The sequence below is a fragment of the Esox lucius genome, chromosome 4 (genome assembly GCF_011004845.1).
Source record: "Esox lucius isolate fEsoLuc1 chromosome 4, fEsoLuc1.pri, whole genome shotgun sequence".
NCBI lineage: Eukaryota > Metazoa > Chordata > Actinopteri > Esociformes > Esocidae > Esox > Esox lucius.
This window is the reverse complement of record NC_047572.1, coordinates 29,793,391-29,807,126: the sequence shown is the minus strand read 5'-3', so window position 1 is coordinate 29,807,126 and position 13,736 is coordinate 29,793,391. Positions and strand designations below refer to the sequence as shown.

The 13,736-nt window shown below is 40.8% G+C and overlaps 1 protein-coding gene across 4 annotated transcripts in view; it reads right to left on the bottom strand.

Annotated features, from left to right (window-relative positions):
• Positions 1-13,560, bottom strand: part of abca1b (ATP-binding cassette, sub-family A (ABC1), member 1B) — a 39,503-nt gene extending 25,943 nt beyond the window's left edge. The window contains exons 1-5 of one of the 4 annotated variants that reach the window (XM_013133585.3): positions 13,538-13,560; positions 8,065-8,182; positions 7,174-7,267; positions 4,401-4,542; positions 4,084-4,202 (exon numbers count right to left, since the gene is read on the bottom strand). In XM_013133585.3, the coding sequence (XP_012989039.1) occupies positions 4,084-4,202; positions 4,401-4,542; positions 7,174-7,267; positions 8,065-8,130 (421 nt within the window). In that variant the 5' untranslated portion in view covers positions 8,131-8,182; positions 13,538-13,560. Of the gene's footprint in view, positions 1-4,083; positions 4,203-4,400; positions 4,543-7,173; positions 7,268-8,064; positions 8,183-10,611; positions 10,792-13,537 lie in introns of those variants that run through there. The other 3 variants (XM_029119342.2, XM_013133584.3, XM_013133586.3) reach the window with 3 other exon arrangements.
• Between the last annotated feature and the right edge of the window lie 176 nt (positions 13,561-13,736).

Sequence of the window (13,736 nt, the reverse complement as noted above, 5' to 3'; positions counted from 1 at the left end):
AATAATGTTATGAAAATAAAGTTGACAATAAAGAAAGACTGTTTCACATGGAGGACGTTTTAGAATTTCACTGCTACATGAAGCTATTTCAGCCAAGTGGGACAGCACCAGCTTTTCAATCTAGGAGTGAACTTATTTTCTCTACACTATGAAATTGCATTTCTGTTTATTTACAGAAAAAATAATCTTTCTGTTTAATTTGCTAAATTAGGTTACCTTTATCTGTCAATAGTGAAGATTACATACTAATACGTCAAAATACGTAATAAAAAAGGACAACTTTCGAGGGGGTGTATTTACTTTTTCACAATACTGTAGGTGTTGTTCATGATACTTATTGTTAATCCTGAGGTAAGTCAATCTAGAATATTACCGCATGTCAACTAAAGAGTCCCTCTGTTAAAAGTGTACTCTGAGAACAGAGTAACACACAGGGGATCTAAAGCTAAATATGACACAATTGCAAAAGTCAGTGGAAGATTACACAATTAAACATGTTTATTTGAGCAACTGAGTTGGAGACACACTTATCTACTCTCTCAGATAGAGAGTCCCACTATGAATCAATTTTACCTTGCTAAATTCAATCAAATACACTGTGAGTCCAAACAGAACCATGAATCATTTTTACCCTGCTAAAGTCAATCAAATACACTGTGAGTCCAAACAGAACCATGAATAAATTTTACCCTGCTAAATTCAATCAAATACACCGTGAGTCGAAACAGAACCATGAATCAATTTTACCCTGCTAAATTCAATCAAATACACCGTGAGTCGAAACAGAACCATGAATCAATTTTACCCTGATAAATTCAATCAAATAAACCGTGAGTCGAAACAGAACCATGAATCAATTTTACCCTGCTAAATTCAGTCAAATACAACGTGAGTCCAAACAGAACCATGAATCAATTTTACCCTGCTAAATTCAGTCAAATACAACGTGGGTCCAAACAGAACCATGAATCAATTTTACCCTGCTAAATTCAGTCAAATACAACGTGGGTCCAAACAGAACCATGAATCAATTTTACCCTGCTAAATTCAGTCAAATACAACGTGGGTCCAAACAGAACCATGAATCAATTTTACCCTGCTAAATTCAGTCAAATACACCGTGAGTCCAAACAGAACCATGAATCCATTTTACCCTGCTAAATTCAGTCAAATACACCTTGAGTCCAAACAGAACCATGAATAAATTTTACCCTGCTAAATTCAATCAAATACACCGTGGGTCCAAACAGAACCATGAATCAATTTTACCCTGCTAAATTCAGTCAAATACACCGTGGGTCCAAACAGAACCATGAATCAATTTTACCCTGCTAAATTCAGTCAAATACACCGTGAGTCCAAACAGAACCATGAATCAATTTTACCCTGCTAAATTCAGTCAAATACACCGTGGGTCCAAACAGAACCATGAATCAATTTTACCCTGCTAAATTCAGTCAAATACACCGTGGGTCCAAACAGAACCATGAATCAATTTTACCCTGCTAAATTCAGTCAAATACACTGTGAGTCCAAACAGAACCATGAATCATTTTTACCCTGCTAAAGTCAATCAAATACACTGTGAGTCCAAACAGAACCATGAATAAATTTTACCCTGCTAAATTCAATCAAATACACCGTGAGTCGAAACAGAACCATGAATCAATTTTACCCTGCTAAATTCAATCAAATACACCGTGAGTCGAAACAGAACCATGAATCAATTTTACCCTGCTAAATTCAATCAAATAAACCGTGAGTCCAAACAGAACCATGAATCAATTTTACCCTGCTAAATTCAGTCAAATACACCGTGAGTCCAAACAGAACCATGAATCAATTTTACCCTGCTAAATTCAGTCAAATACACCGTGGGTCCAAACAGAACCATGAATCAATTTTACCCTGCTAAATTCAGTCAAATACACCGTGAGTCCAAACAGAACAATGAATCAATTTTACCCTGCTAAATTCAGTCAAATACACCGTGGGTCCAAACAGAACCATGAATCAATTTTACCCTGCTAAATTCAGTCAAATACAACGTGGGTCCAAACAGAACCATGAATAAATTTTACCCTGCTAAATTCAGTCAAATACAACGTGAGTCCAAACAGAACCATGAATCAATTTTACCCTGCTAAATTCAGTCAAATACAACGTGGGTCCAAACAGAACCATGAATCAATTTTACCCTGCTAAATTCAGTCAAATACAACGTGGGTCCAAACAGAACCATGAATCAATTTTACCCTGCTAAATTCAGTCAAATACACCGTGAGTCCAAACAGAACCATGAATCAATTTTACCCTGCTAAATTCAGTCAAATACACCGTGAGTCCAAACAGAACCAGGAATGAATTTTACCCTGCTAAATTCAGTCAAATACACCGTGGGTCCAAACAGAACCATGAATCAATTTTACCCTGCTAAATTCAATCAAATACACCATGAGTCCAAACAGAACCATGAATCAATTTTACCCTGCTAAATTCAGTCAAATACACTGTGAGTCCAAACAGAACCATGAATCAATTTTACCCTGCTAAATTCAATCAAATACACCATGAGTCCAAACAGAACCATGAATCAATTTTACCCTGCTAAATTCAATCAAATACACCGTGAGTCCAAACAGAACCATGAATCAATTTTACCCTGCTAAATTCAATCAAATACACCGTGAGTCCAAACAGAACCATGAATCCATTTTACCCTGCTAAATTCAGTCAAATACACCGTGAGTCCAAACAGAACCATGAATAAATTTTACCCTGCTAAATTCAATCAAATACACAGTGGGTCCAAACAGAACCATGAATCAATTTTACCCTGCTAAATTCAGTCAAATACACCGTGGGTCCAAACAGAACCATGAATCAATTTTACCCTGCTAAATTCAGTCAAATACAACGTGGGTCCAAACAGAACCATGAATCAATTTTACCCTGCTAAATTCAGTCAAATACAACGTGGGTCCAAACAGAACCATGAATCAATTTTACCCTGCTAAATTCAGTCAAATACAACGTGAGTCCAAACAGAACCATGTCACCGGCGAAAGAAAACACATATTCTGATAAAATAGAAACAAGTTACGTTAAAAATAAGACGGCCGTCATGTGAAGCTGTACAAGTGAGGGGTATTATGGGAGGAACACAGTTGAAGCTCTGTTCTCAAACTCCATGACACCCGGTATAATGGAACAGCTTGAACTCAGCGTGAGGAAAACACAATACCTGGCAGAACATTTCAAAGAGTTCATTTTGGTCAGGGAAACAACTTGCCGACATTAAAGTTACTGCGGAATTTGCTTATTCTGTCTTCATTTCTTCAGATCTCTGACCAAGGCTAAGCGATATAGGGGATCATTATCATCCTCTATACTAAACTCTTTTGAGCTGCAGTCGCTCAAATGTAGCCCTACCTGTGCTTGTAAGAACAGTGTGACGGGTTTTCAGAAATTAGGTTTTCAACATGGGTCATGGGGAGTGTCTTTTTACAGACCGTCAGAATGTAATACAGGCTCACATTCATATTTCAGCCACTGAACAGGACCCTGCCATCCAGAGTGTCTACATGGCTTCCAGGGTGACTCCCTGGAAAATCTCGCGTCTGGAACGCCGCGAGATTACCTTCGAACCACATGCACCGAACGTCAGCCCAACTCTGGACCTGCCAGAGCCTGCTCTCATCCGCCCACTTCCTCTCCCCCTGATCACGCCACCGCGCCGAGCACAGCCTCCAACCTGAGTGTGATACTGAACCGGCATGATCTATTCATTCACAGCCATTCACAGGCACGGAAGGAGAGCCCAGAGGGCAGGTTGGAGCAGGAACAATGGTCCCGGCGTGGCGGCTGGGGGGGGCTTATCGAGGTGGAAAGCTTAGGGCACGGCAGGAAGAAAAGCACTACGTACACTGAGGATGACTTCAGCAAAACTCCTGTCTATTCATGCCCCTGAAAATGAATTGGCCCCTGGAGTTTCTAGTGTGTGCATTGTGTAGGATCTGGGCGTGTAGTGGTTGGAATTGCTCTATGGGCCTTACACCCACGGCTTTCAGAGGTGGCGCTTACCTTCCGTGTTTGCCTGTAGTGTCTTCAGGGCCTGAAAAAGGTCTTTGAAGCCATCGAGGTTATGGTCATTCTGACTGTACAGCAGGATCTTCTTGACATCGGAGAACAGACGAGAGATTCTGCAGACATCCACAGGGAAACCGATTAAGGCGGGGCACAACTTGAGTTAGCTCAATTGAAGTGACACAGATTGGGTATATACAGGAAACATCAATGTGACCCGTTTCTTTATTAGGAGACATTATTCATCTTATAACAGCAGCTGGGCAGACTACGGAGTGTTCCCTATTGAAGAGACAGTCGGGGAGGGGACTAACATGGATCCGTTGAAGTTGCCCACTACCCCAGGGGACTCTGCGGGTGTGGGGTGGCGGAAGCAGGGGTTGTTGGCGTTGCAGATGATGCCTTGGATCCAGGGCAGGGTACCCGCAGAGGGCATGGCCTTGTTGGGGAAGTGACCTGTGGGAGACACGGGCAGAGGACCATGGGTGATGTCGCTAGACGGTATGACCAAAAGACCTGGACCGGCAGGACCAGGGCAGAGAAACCAGGAAGATAGCTTTGGTATTTTGAAACTGAACCACATCTACGAAAGTAACAATAAGACTAAATATAAATGTGTGTGTGTGTGTGTGTGTGGGTGTGTGTGTTTATCCAGACAGAACAATGAAGAGGAGAAAATAAATGTAGGAGGGACTGCTAGTCAGTAGGCCCTGGATCAGTCTCATGCCCACTCTGGTAGCCTTGGGTGCTGCGGTTTGTGTGCTTTAACACTCGGACCATGCAAGCCACTAAAACAAGGCCTTTAAAATGATCAATTAAACGTTTATATCGGTCTATTCAGCCACTATCAGCATTGTGATAACACAGAGATCTGTTCACGTGTCAGGTGATACTGAGATCTTAAAACAGCCTTTTAATCACCCCGTTGGATCTACCACAGTGTTCTTTGAACATCACGCACCGAGCTCCAAACTTATTTTTGGTCCGGGCAAACTGCAGGTACACCCGATGGAGCAAAGACAGTTTATGTGCGTTCTCAGATTGTCTTATCGGCCAGTCAACGGCTGAGCTAGCAACGGCTTGGTCACGTCTATTCAGGGTGCGCTCTGCAGCTTAAGGGCCTCATTGGTGTGAGGTAATGGACGCCTAACGCGCGACCTTTGCACCCCTCACAACGGCTGCCATTTCCCCAAGAGGCAAGCCATGACTTGTAGGATCGGTCAAGGAACTAGCAGAGCTATCAGTAAACCTTCAGACTGCCAACTGTCCCACTGCTAAGCAAAGAAGAGATAAGCATTCACTCCACGTACCCTATTGATTAGCAGATTCAGGGAAGCGGTCTATGAGCTGTCTCCGCTTATGCAGGCTGACTTCTACTATAACCTACATTGACTTACTGCTGTGTCACTTTTTCCCTGATTTTAACCTTATTTTCTTGGTTAGAATCCAAGCAGAGAAACAATTGGGCGAGCCAGGTCATTTCAATCGAACAACATGTCTTTCCCAGTTACAACATACCCAGAACCACGTGCTGCATGAATCACACCAGAAATATGTCTCGGCCCGGCGTGTAACGGGATATCATGGCAGAAATGAAAGCACATTACCAGCTAATGCTTCTGCTTTCTGGCAAGATGGAAAAACCGCAGGCTTCCGGGAAACGAAAGAAAGCAAATGGTCTGGTTTAGACAAAGGTTTTTCATGAGATGATGAATAATGTTATTAATCATATTTATTAGAAACTGTGTCTGAATGCTTTGACCTGCACAACTATTGTGCATGCTGAGGCACAGCAGTTATCAATAGGTCAACCGCAGTGCAGTTCATGAAGAATTCAGAGCACCATGCAAGAAACAGGAGTTGCTTCAGCATAGGTGAGGTAGCTGGTCAATGCATAGATTGGGTTCTGTGAAAACATGCTGTGGTTCAGCAAGGGCATGGCTGTTATGTAAGCTGTTCCTGTGCCAAAGACTGGCTACCTAGGCCTTGCGACCTTCATCATCGCTCACATACAGAAGGTAGATAATGAGAAAAGAGTGTCGTGAACTTTAACCTCCCCCTCACTGTAAAATTAACAGTCAAGTCAAATACAAACTCTGAAACACACACTTGAACATTTTAGTCTGATTAAATAAACCAATTTGCATTGAACAAACAGTTGTTTAGCAAGAAATTATATCTACAATTGTGACATTATATAATATAAGTTAATATACGAGTAATGGACTGTTACCAAGGTGTGCAGAAACCAGTGTTTCTGCACACCTTGCTTGAAATAAAAACCCTTTATCAGAGGTATGTCCATGCTAACAAAGCAAAACCATTGATTACATTTATTTAACTCATAAAACACTCAGCATCTACACCTGATAAGGACTAATCGTAAACTGACAAAACACTATTAGGTTGTTGTCAGAATGTGAATAAGTATGAATCCTCTTGTTTAGCTAAAGTGTGTTAACTAGAGTGGTCATTTTTGAAGTGTATGAAGGGGAGTGGATGTGTGTGGATGAGTGGATGTGTATGATGGGGAGTGGATGTGAGTGATGTGTGAATGTGTGGAAATGGAAGTGAACGTGTGTGATTTTTTGATGTGTGGGAAGGGGAATGGATGTGTGTGTTGTGTGGGAAGGGGAGTGGACGTGTGTGTTGTGTGGGAAGGGTAGTGGATGTGTGCAATGTGTTTGATAAGTGGATGTGTTTGACGATTGTGAAGGGGTTTAGATGTGTTTGAAATCTATAAAAATTTGATGAGTGTGATGTCTGTGATGTCTGTGATGTGTGTGATGCTTGTGATGTCTGTGATTAGTGTCATGTCTGTGATTAGTGTGATTAGTGTGATGTGTGGGATGCTTGTGATGTCTGTGATTAGTGTGATGTCTGTGATTAGTGTGATGTGTGTGATGTCTGTGATGTGTGTGATGTCTGTGATTACTGGGATGTGTGTGATGTCTGTGATTAGTGTGATGTCTGTGATTAGTGTGATGTCCGTGATTACTGGGATGTGTGTGATGTCTGTGATTAGTGTGATGTCTGTGATTACTGTGATGTGTGTGTGAACAAGGAGAGGTGTTTCCCCGTACTTACATTCATGCTGCTCGTATGGTGGGTAGCTCACTCTCACTGATATCAAAATGAAGAAGATCAACAGGGGCCAGATTATCTCAATCAGCAGTTGGAGCTGACAGGGAAAAACACAAATGACCAGACAGTCAACGTTATCAGTTAGGAGCCCATGGAACCCATTACCCCCGTCCTGCCCACTGTCAGGCATCTCACCCATTATACCCCCCCCCCCCCCCCACACACACACACACACACAACACCACACTGGGTCTGTCTCAACATTATATACAGACAGGATGTTTTCTCGCAAGCAGGCTTTTATCACAACCTCGTTAATAATAGATGCAAGGCGATCAATACAACCAACCCCCGACATCAAAATAGCCAATGCTACACGTCCACATCGAGCCACAGTGGAGTCATCTCTCGTATGAGAGGGTTCATATGGGGCATGAATGATTGAATCATGCAGTGGGGACATATTTTAACCCCTACTTTGATGTCGAACAGAATAGAGGCGACTGTGTCCCAAATCCCAAACACATTCAAAACTTCCCCTGTTGTGTTACAGATTCCTCTGACGCCCCTCAAACGCTCCTCTAGGCCTTCTCCTCCTCATTAATGGGGCAGGCCCACACCGTTACCTAACCTCTGCTCAAATATTTTGTGCAGCGAGATTTGCCAAGAAGAAATTAATTACCCAATATATGACAATTTTACAGCAACACTACAATAATTACACATTTGTTGAACACACCAAACATTGTGACAGAAGAAGATAATTGTACACCCCCCCTTGACCGACTTATTCTTTTATTTTTCTTTGGAACAAAGCCATAGTCCATTGTGCCAGATTTTTACCAAGCACTTCTGATACACACAACCCATCTGATACAAAGAGGTTCTTCTTACCGTTTGCCTTTTTCTATAAGTAAAGTTCTTCCACAACAGCAAGCCCAGCTGAGTTGAGATGGACATCTCTACTCCGGAGCTCTTCTACACAGGCTGCCCTCAGCTGCAGCTCTCTCAACTGAAATGACACAAAGTCAACTGTGACTCTGGGTAAAACAGCAAGTCCGGCCAGCACACGGCTCAAAGGTACAAGGTCAAGGGTCACTTGTCTATCTGGAACCGGCAGGATCACGTCTGCCCCAAATGCCCTCCTCCCAAGTAAACTCCTCCCATGGGTCCTCCTCCAGCCCCGCAAACCCACTCAGTCCCCAGACAGGCTGGGCTGGAAGGGGCGTTCATAGGGCCATCTTTTCACAGGACATTAGGTCTTCCAGGAGAGTACAAAGCCCACTGATTGGTTCTTTGATCACTGATGGTCCCTAAAGAAACGCCCATTGTTTTTTTGTGAGTAGTGCTGGTGAGATTTACACAGCATATTGGGGTCCCGAAAGGTGTTTCACAAACAGATTCAAGAACGTGATTTAATTTGGCAAGCCCAGTTTAAGTTTAAAAAACAACAGCACAGAAACAAATCAATCAAACGAAAAAGAAGACCTTGGTTACTGAAGGTAAACATGTAGCCTAAGAATACATAAACTTTCAACACAGAGCGATTTATAGCAGTGAGTGCTTTTTCTAACTGTCAGGATCAAAAAGAAAGACAACCCTGACATTACAGGCACCATGATTTAACCAGCAAACCACACGGAACCCAAATTAACACTTGTGTCTATACAGGGGAAAACTGTTATTGGTTAACAATTTCATGTCATGTTCATCAATATTTAAAAAATACTTGGGCAGTAAATGGTCACAATGGTGTTGAGTGAGTATACATATAACCAAGTAGTATTAAGTGCTGCTAAATTACTCAAATGTAACTATAAGTCCTATGAAATTGTATTGGTCTTTGCAACCTTTACATTTTTTTTGCGCAAAATATTGTTATATGTTCAGTATAGATGCAAATGCTTTCTATTCTTGGTTGGCGTAACACTTATCTCACAATACATCATAAAGACCATGTCATCTTGTACTAGCACATGGTTTACAGCTTTGTTGTCAACCCATCCAATCAGGTACTAGGCCCGTTGCAGTTGAAGTACAGTAAGTGGTTCACAAGGTTTTGTTGTTGTTATAAATAAATGATTAGTATTCCAGTAGTAATAAGAGTTGGCAATATTAATGGAAAACTAATTTATAAGGTAATAGAACAGTAAGACAATAATATCCCTTTAAATTGTAACCTAAATTGCAACGGTTAACTACGTTTGACCACCAATATATTATAGTTTGAAAAGCATCTGTGGCTTGGTAATAGGGGTTCTGAATTATTATGTATATATTTTCCCCCTCTAGTTTACCCGTTTTTCTCCACTCCACTTTGTGAAGAACAATTCTCATCGGGTGCATAGGAGACAAAGACCAAGACTGTGTCCACCGATGCTTTCTTGTAAAGTCGTTAGGTCCCAGATAAATTATCATTAGCGGACCAATGCCGCACGCAAGAGCGCATTCTGCCAAATTACCCTGCCCTCTGACAGACCCCGGGGTGCTGTCAAAATGCCCCTGGTCATAACAGCGAAGCGTAGATGCAGTGACTTTACTTAACATACATGTTAATGTCCTTTGGAGAGGATTTGAATTTTGGCTTGAAACTGTATAATTGATACGTAGGTGACCTTAATCGTTAATGAATGGGACATGGTGTCGGTGTGTGTGTGATGGGGCTACCACCAGCGCCTCCACCGTTGCTTGGAGGAACCAACTCAAGTCAATAATTGTCTCAGTGTCCTTTGTCCTCCAACAATAACCAGGTGGGCTATTACTGTGAGAACTCTACGCAGGTAATAGGATAAATGAATAAAACAACTTAAAACGCAATAATTAATACACTAATGAATACAATTGTATTTGCCGAACTTCACGTAGACGTGTAGCCTACACAAAATCTTATTGTAGACAACGGGTTTCTTACGTGTATATTACCTGGTTTCGCTGCTACGAGGCACGGAAAGATGCAGTAACTCAACAAAGAATGTCATTGAATAAATTATATGGGAAACTTGTTATATTATGTCTAGTAGTTTTACTGAGATCGTTGGTGCCGTGCCGTGTTCCCCACCTTGCTTTCTGGAAAAAACACAAGTTTCTAACTAAACCCGCATACGATAACATGGTAAACTATCTAACATTCCCTAAGTTTAAGTCAATGAATCTTAGCATACATGAGAACCAGTGCTGTGGTTTTAAATGTGCGCTAGGTCTCAAGACTACACTAGCATTCCTCGAGTTTTCCAAAGAAGTAAACAAAAAATACAATACGTACGAAAAACATATTATTTCTCTTTGAGACAGAAAGTATATAAATTATGCAATGTTGAAACTAAAAAGTTTGCCAAACATCTATAATCGTACCATCTTTCTCTCTAGCAGATAGTTCTGCCACTGAAATAAGACAATAAACAAATTAGACAAAAAAAATAAATCAATAGAACATCTAAATACCTTTTTTCCAAAGGCACGAAATCCTTTTGGCATGAAATGTCTTTCCTCCCAAGCTTAACCACACTCATTTAGAACTTGTTCATATTTAGTTCTTGTTTCGTATAATCGGTAATCTGTACATAGAAAATAAGCATCTGGATCAAGACTAGCTTTTATAAGGATAGAACCTTGGCTACATCCGCTTGGAGAGCTGGGGTTACTCGCGGTCATGGACATGTACTGTGATTAAATCCCCCTCTAGTGGAGCACGTGACTCAAAACAACTCGTAGAGCTACTCACACTCCCCGGCCTCCTAAAACATCTGGAAGTGATAATCGCAATTAGAGGAAAATTACAATAAATACCATAAGCCTACATGCATTAAAAGTAGCGCATATGCTAGAGACTGAATGCCGCTTGGATTTAGAGATTGACCTAGTCAAGTTTTTCCGAAAAATGTCAAAAGAACAAACAGATTTTGAATACATTTTCACATCTATTTGGATGAAACCCCATACCTTATGACCCCCCCCCCCCCATTGATTATTGGTATTGATCAGTTGAGAAACAGTAATCAGTTCAGCTGAGAGGTTTTTGTAAAAAGAAAAATGAAAAGAGATCCACAAATCCTTGTGAACATGACACGAAACACAAAAGGGTTATTGTGACAACCCCTCTAAATTGCATTAGTGCAAATATATTTTCCTAAAAGGAAATCATGAGGCTGACAACAGTAAAATAATTGCATTACAGATTATGCAAGAAACATTCAGGAAACCATTTTAGTAGTTACAGTGTTAATAGCTTCAAATAATCGCTTATTATTATTTTGTGCATGAAAGAGAAATGGATGATGACTTTTTTCTCCAGGGTTCGGGTCACACTGGAATTTAACATAATTCAAGCCATACATTTTAATTGTAATTGGCTGCACCCTACATTTTAATTGCAATTCACCACACCTTACATTTCAATTGTAATTGGCCACAACCTACAGGACGTTGAATTGGAACTCAATGAAATATGATTGTCATTAAAGTCTGATGATGTAGTGGCCTAAGGTGGTCATGTCGTCTGACATTTCACTGCACGTGTACCGCAGCAGAGTGGGTTTGAATCCAGCTCCCACTGCCCTTTAGCAGAAAAGCTATAATCTTTCCTCACTGTCTCAGAAAATAAAAAAATGAAATACCATGTAAGGAGCAGCAGGCTAGAGTAGTGGTAGTGCATCTGACCAAGGAAATCATCATAAATTAAAAAGTTACAGAACAGGCGTACTTCACAAATTAGGTTTTTACCCCAGATTTTGTGATATCTGTCCCTTCATTGCAACAACTCCTAGTATATTTTGGACAGCTCTTGTCGAGATGTGTCTTCCAAAGAGCATCCAATGCCGTTCTGCTTCTTATCACGTCACACGTCATTCTGGCTACACCAGAATCTCTATGCACCGGAGGGTACTAGAGCAGGATGATTCAAGGCAGCCCAATTAGACTAACTGTGAGACAGGGGCTTCACTGCTGTATTATTCAAGGCCTCGATATTAGTGAAAGTCAAATGTAAAGTGATTGGGTTCGCAACAAATTTTTTACTATTTACATTACCACTACAGAAATGGAAATCAAATGGAAACCTTTGGAAAATGTGATTGCTATTTTGTCGATCACCTTAATAATTTTTAAAGAATGTTTGCGTGAAATACATTATATCACCTTTCTGTCTTCAACTACATTCAATTTTGCATTTTAAAAAGGTGCACATATAAGTTTGACAAGTCAAACTACAGGTCAAAGAACACCACATTGACACACCAAAGGCAATGGGTGGATCCTTTTTAAAGCCGTTAGTAATCCAAAAATAACTGGAAGCAATGTGATTATGTTATTGAGTTTGGGTAATCCAAATATTACCCAACCCTGTATAATTTGCAGAAACCAAGTATTGTGAAATGACAAAGATCTGTGACTGATTACACAATTATTTTATGTATTTATTTTTTCAAAACAAATGCAAGGATTTTAATGCTGTATATGACAGGAAAGACATAGGAGAGATTTTATTTTGCTATAAGCTGTCAGAGTTAATCAAGTAACTGATTTAAAATTTTGGTAATTTGAGTGCACTAATTTGTTCTCAACATGATTGGTTGCATTGTCTGAAACCCTTGCAAATGGACTGAAAACAACGAAAATAATGTTCTGTACAAAGATTTATAGAAACTGCAGTTCTTATAAAAACTCTAACCAAAGAAACAAGAACAAAAATAGCATACTTTGTGAGACACGAAGAATTGTCATGATATCACCATACAGGCTAAAAAGAGAATTAATGTGACAGAAAGATTATAAATGTATTCACTAAAAGAAAGGCATTAAAATCAATAGCCTAATTATGAACTCAACTGGGTCCCTGATAGAGTTTCGCAGGATGCTTCAGACCTACACTAGTCTGGCCCCTGCTGGGTGAAAGTAGGTGAAAGGTAAACTGGCGTCAGCTGACCCTGGCTGTAGTTGCCCCAGCCCAGATGTTCCAACTCAGTTTTAGTAGGTAGCAAATAGTTTGAACAGTTCGGCACAGACACCTCTGTATGTATAAACAAAAACAGAGTCCTAAATCACAAAAGCTACGGACTTTTTTACGATCACAACTAATTAATGCATCGTTCCATCATTCAACAGCTTTTCTGAACTTCTGTACATATGTATGCAGACGTCAGCAAAGCAAACGCTGCGGACTGATGGCTAAATCTGCTGTGACCCACATATTGTCCGTGCCAGTTAAACAGAGCGTGACATGCGTTTAACTGCAGCTATTTTGTCTGAACATTGTAAACACGAGTGGCCCTCCTCAGTGTGACAACCAACACATTTTGTTGTACACTGAGTGCGCGGGACCCAGTAGGAATAAACTGAAGGGATATATCCAGAGGAAATGAGGCACACCTACCGCTACAAGAATATTCCCCACCTAGACGAGTGAATCTTAACTTCATTCTTCACTTCTGTGCTCGACTGCTTCTCAGAACCTATTGGCCGAGCTTACAAGGGGGGCAGACCTCTGAAATTGTCATCCAATGGGTTTTAAGGAAGCGAGAAGAAATTAAATAAGGAATCTTGGACGTGTTATTGAGATCCTCCACCAGTCT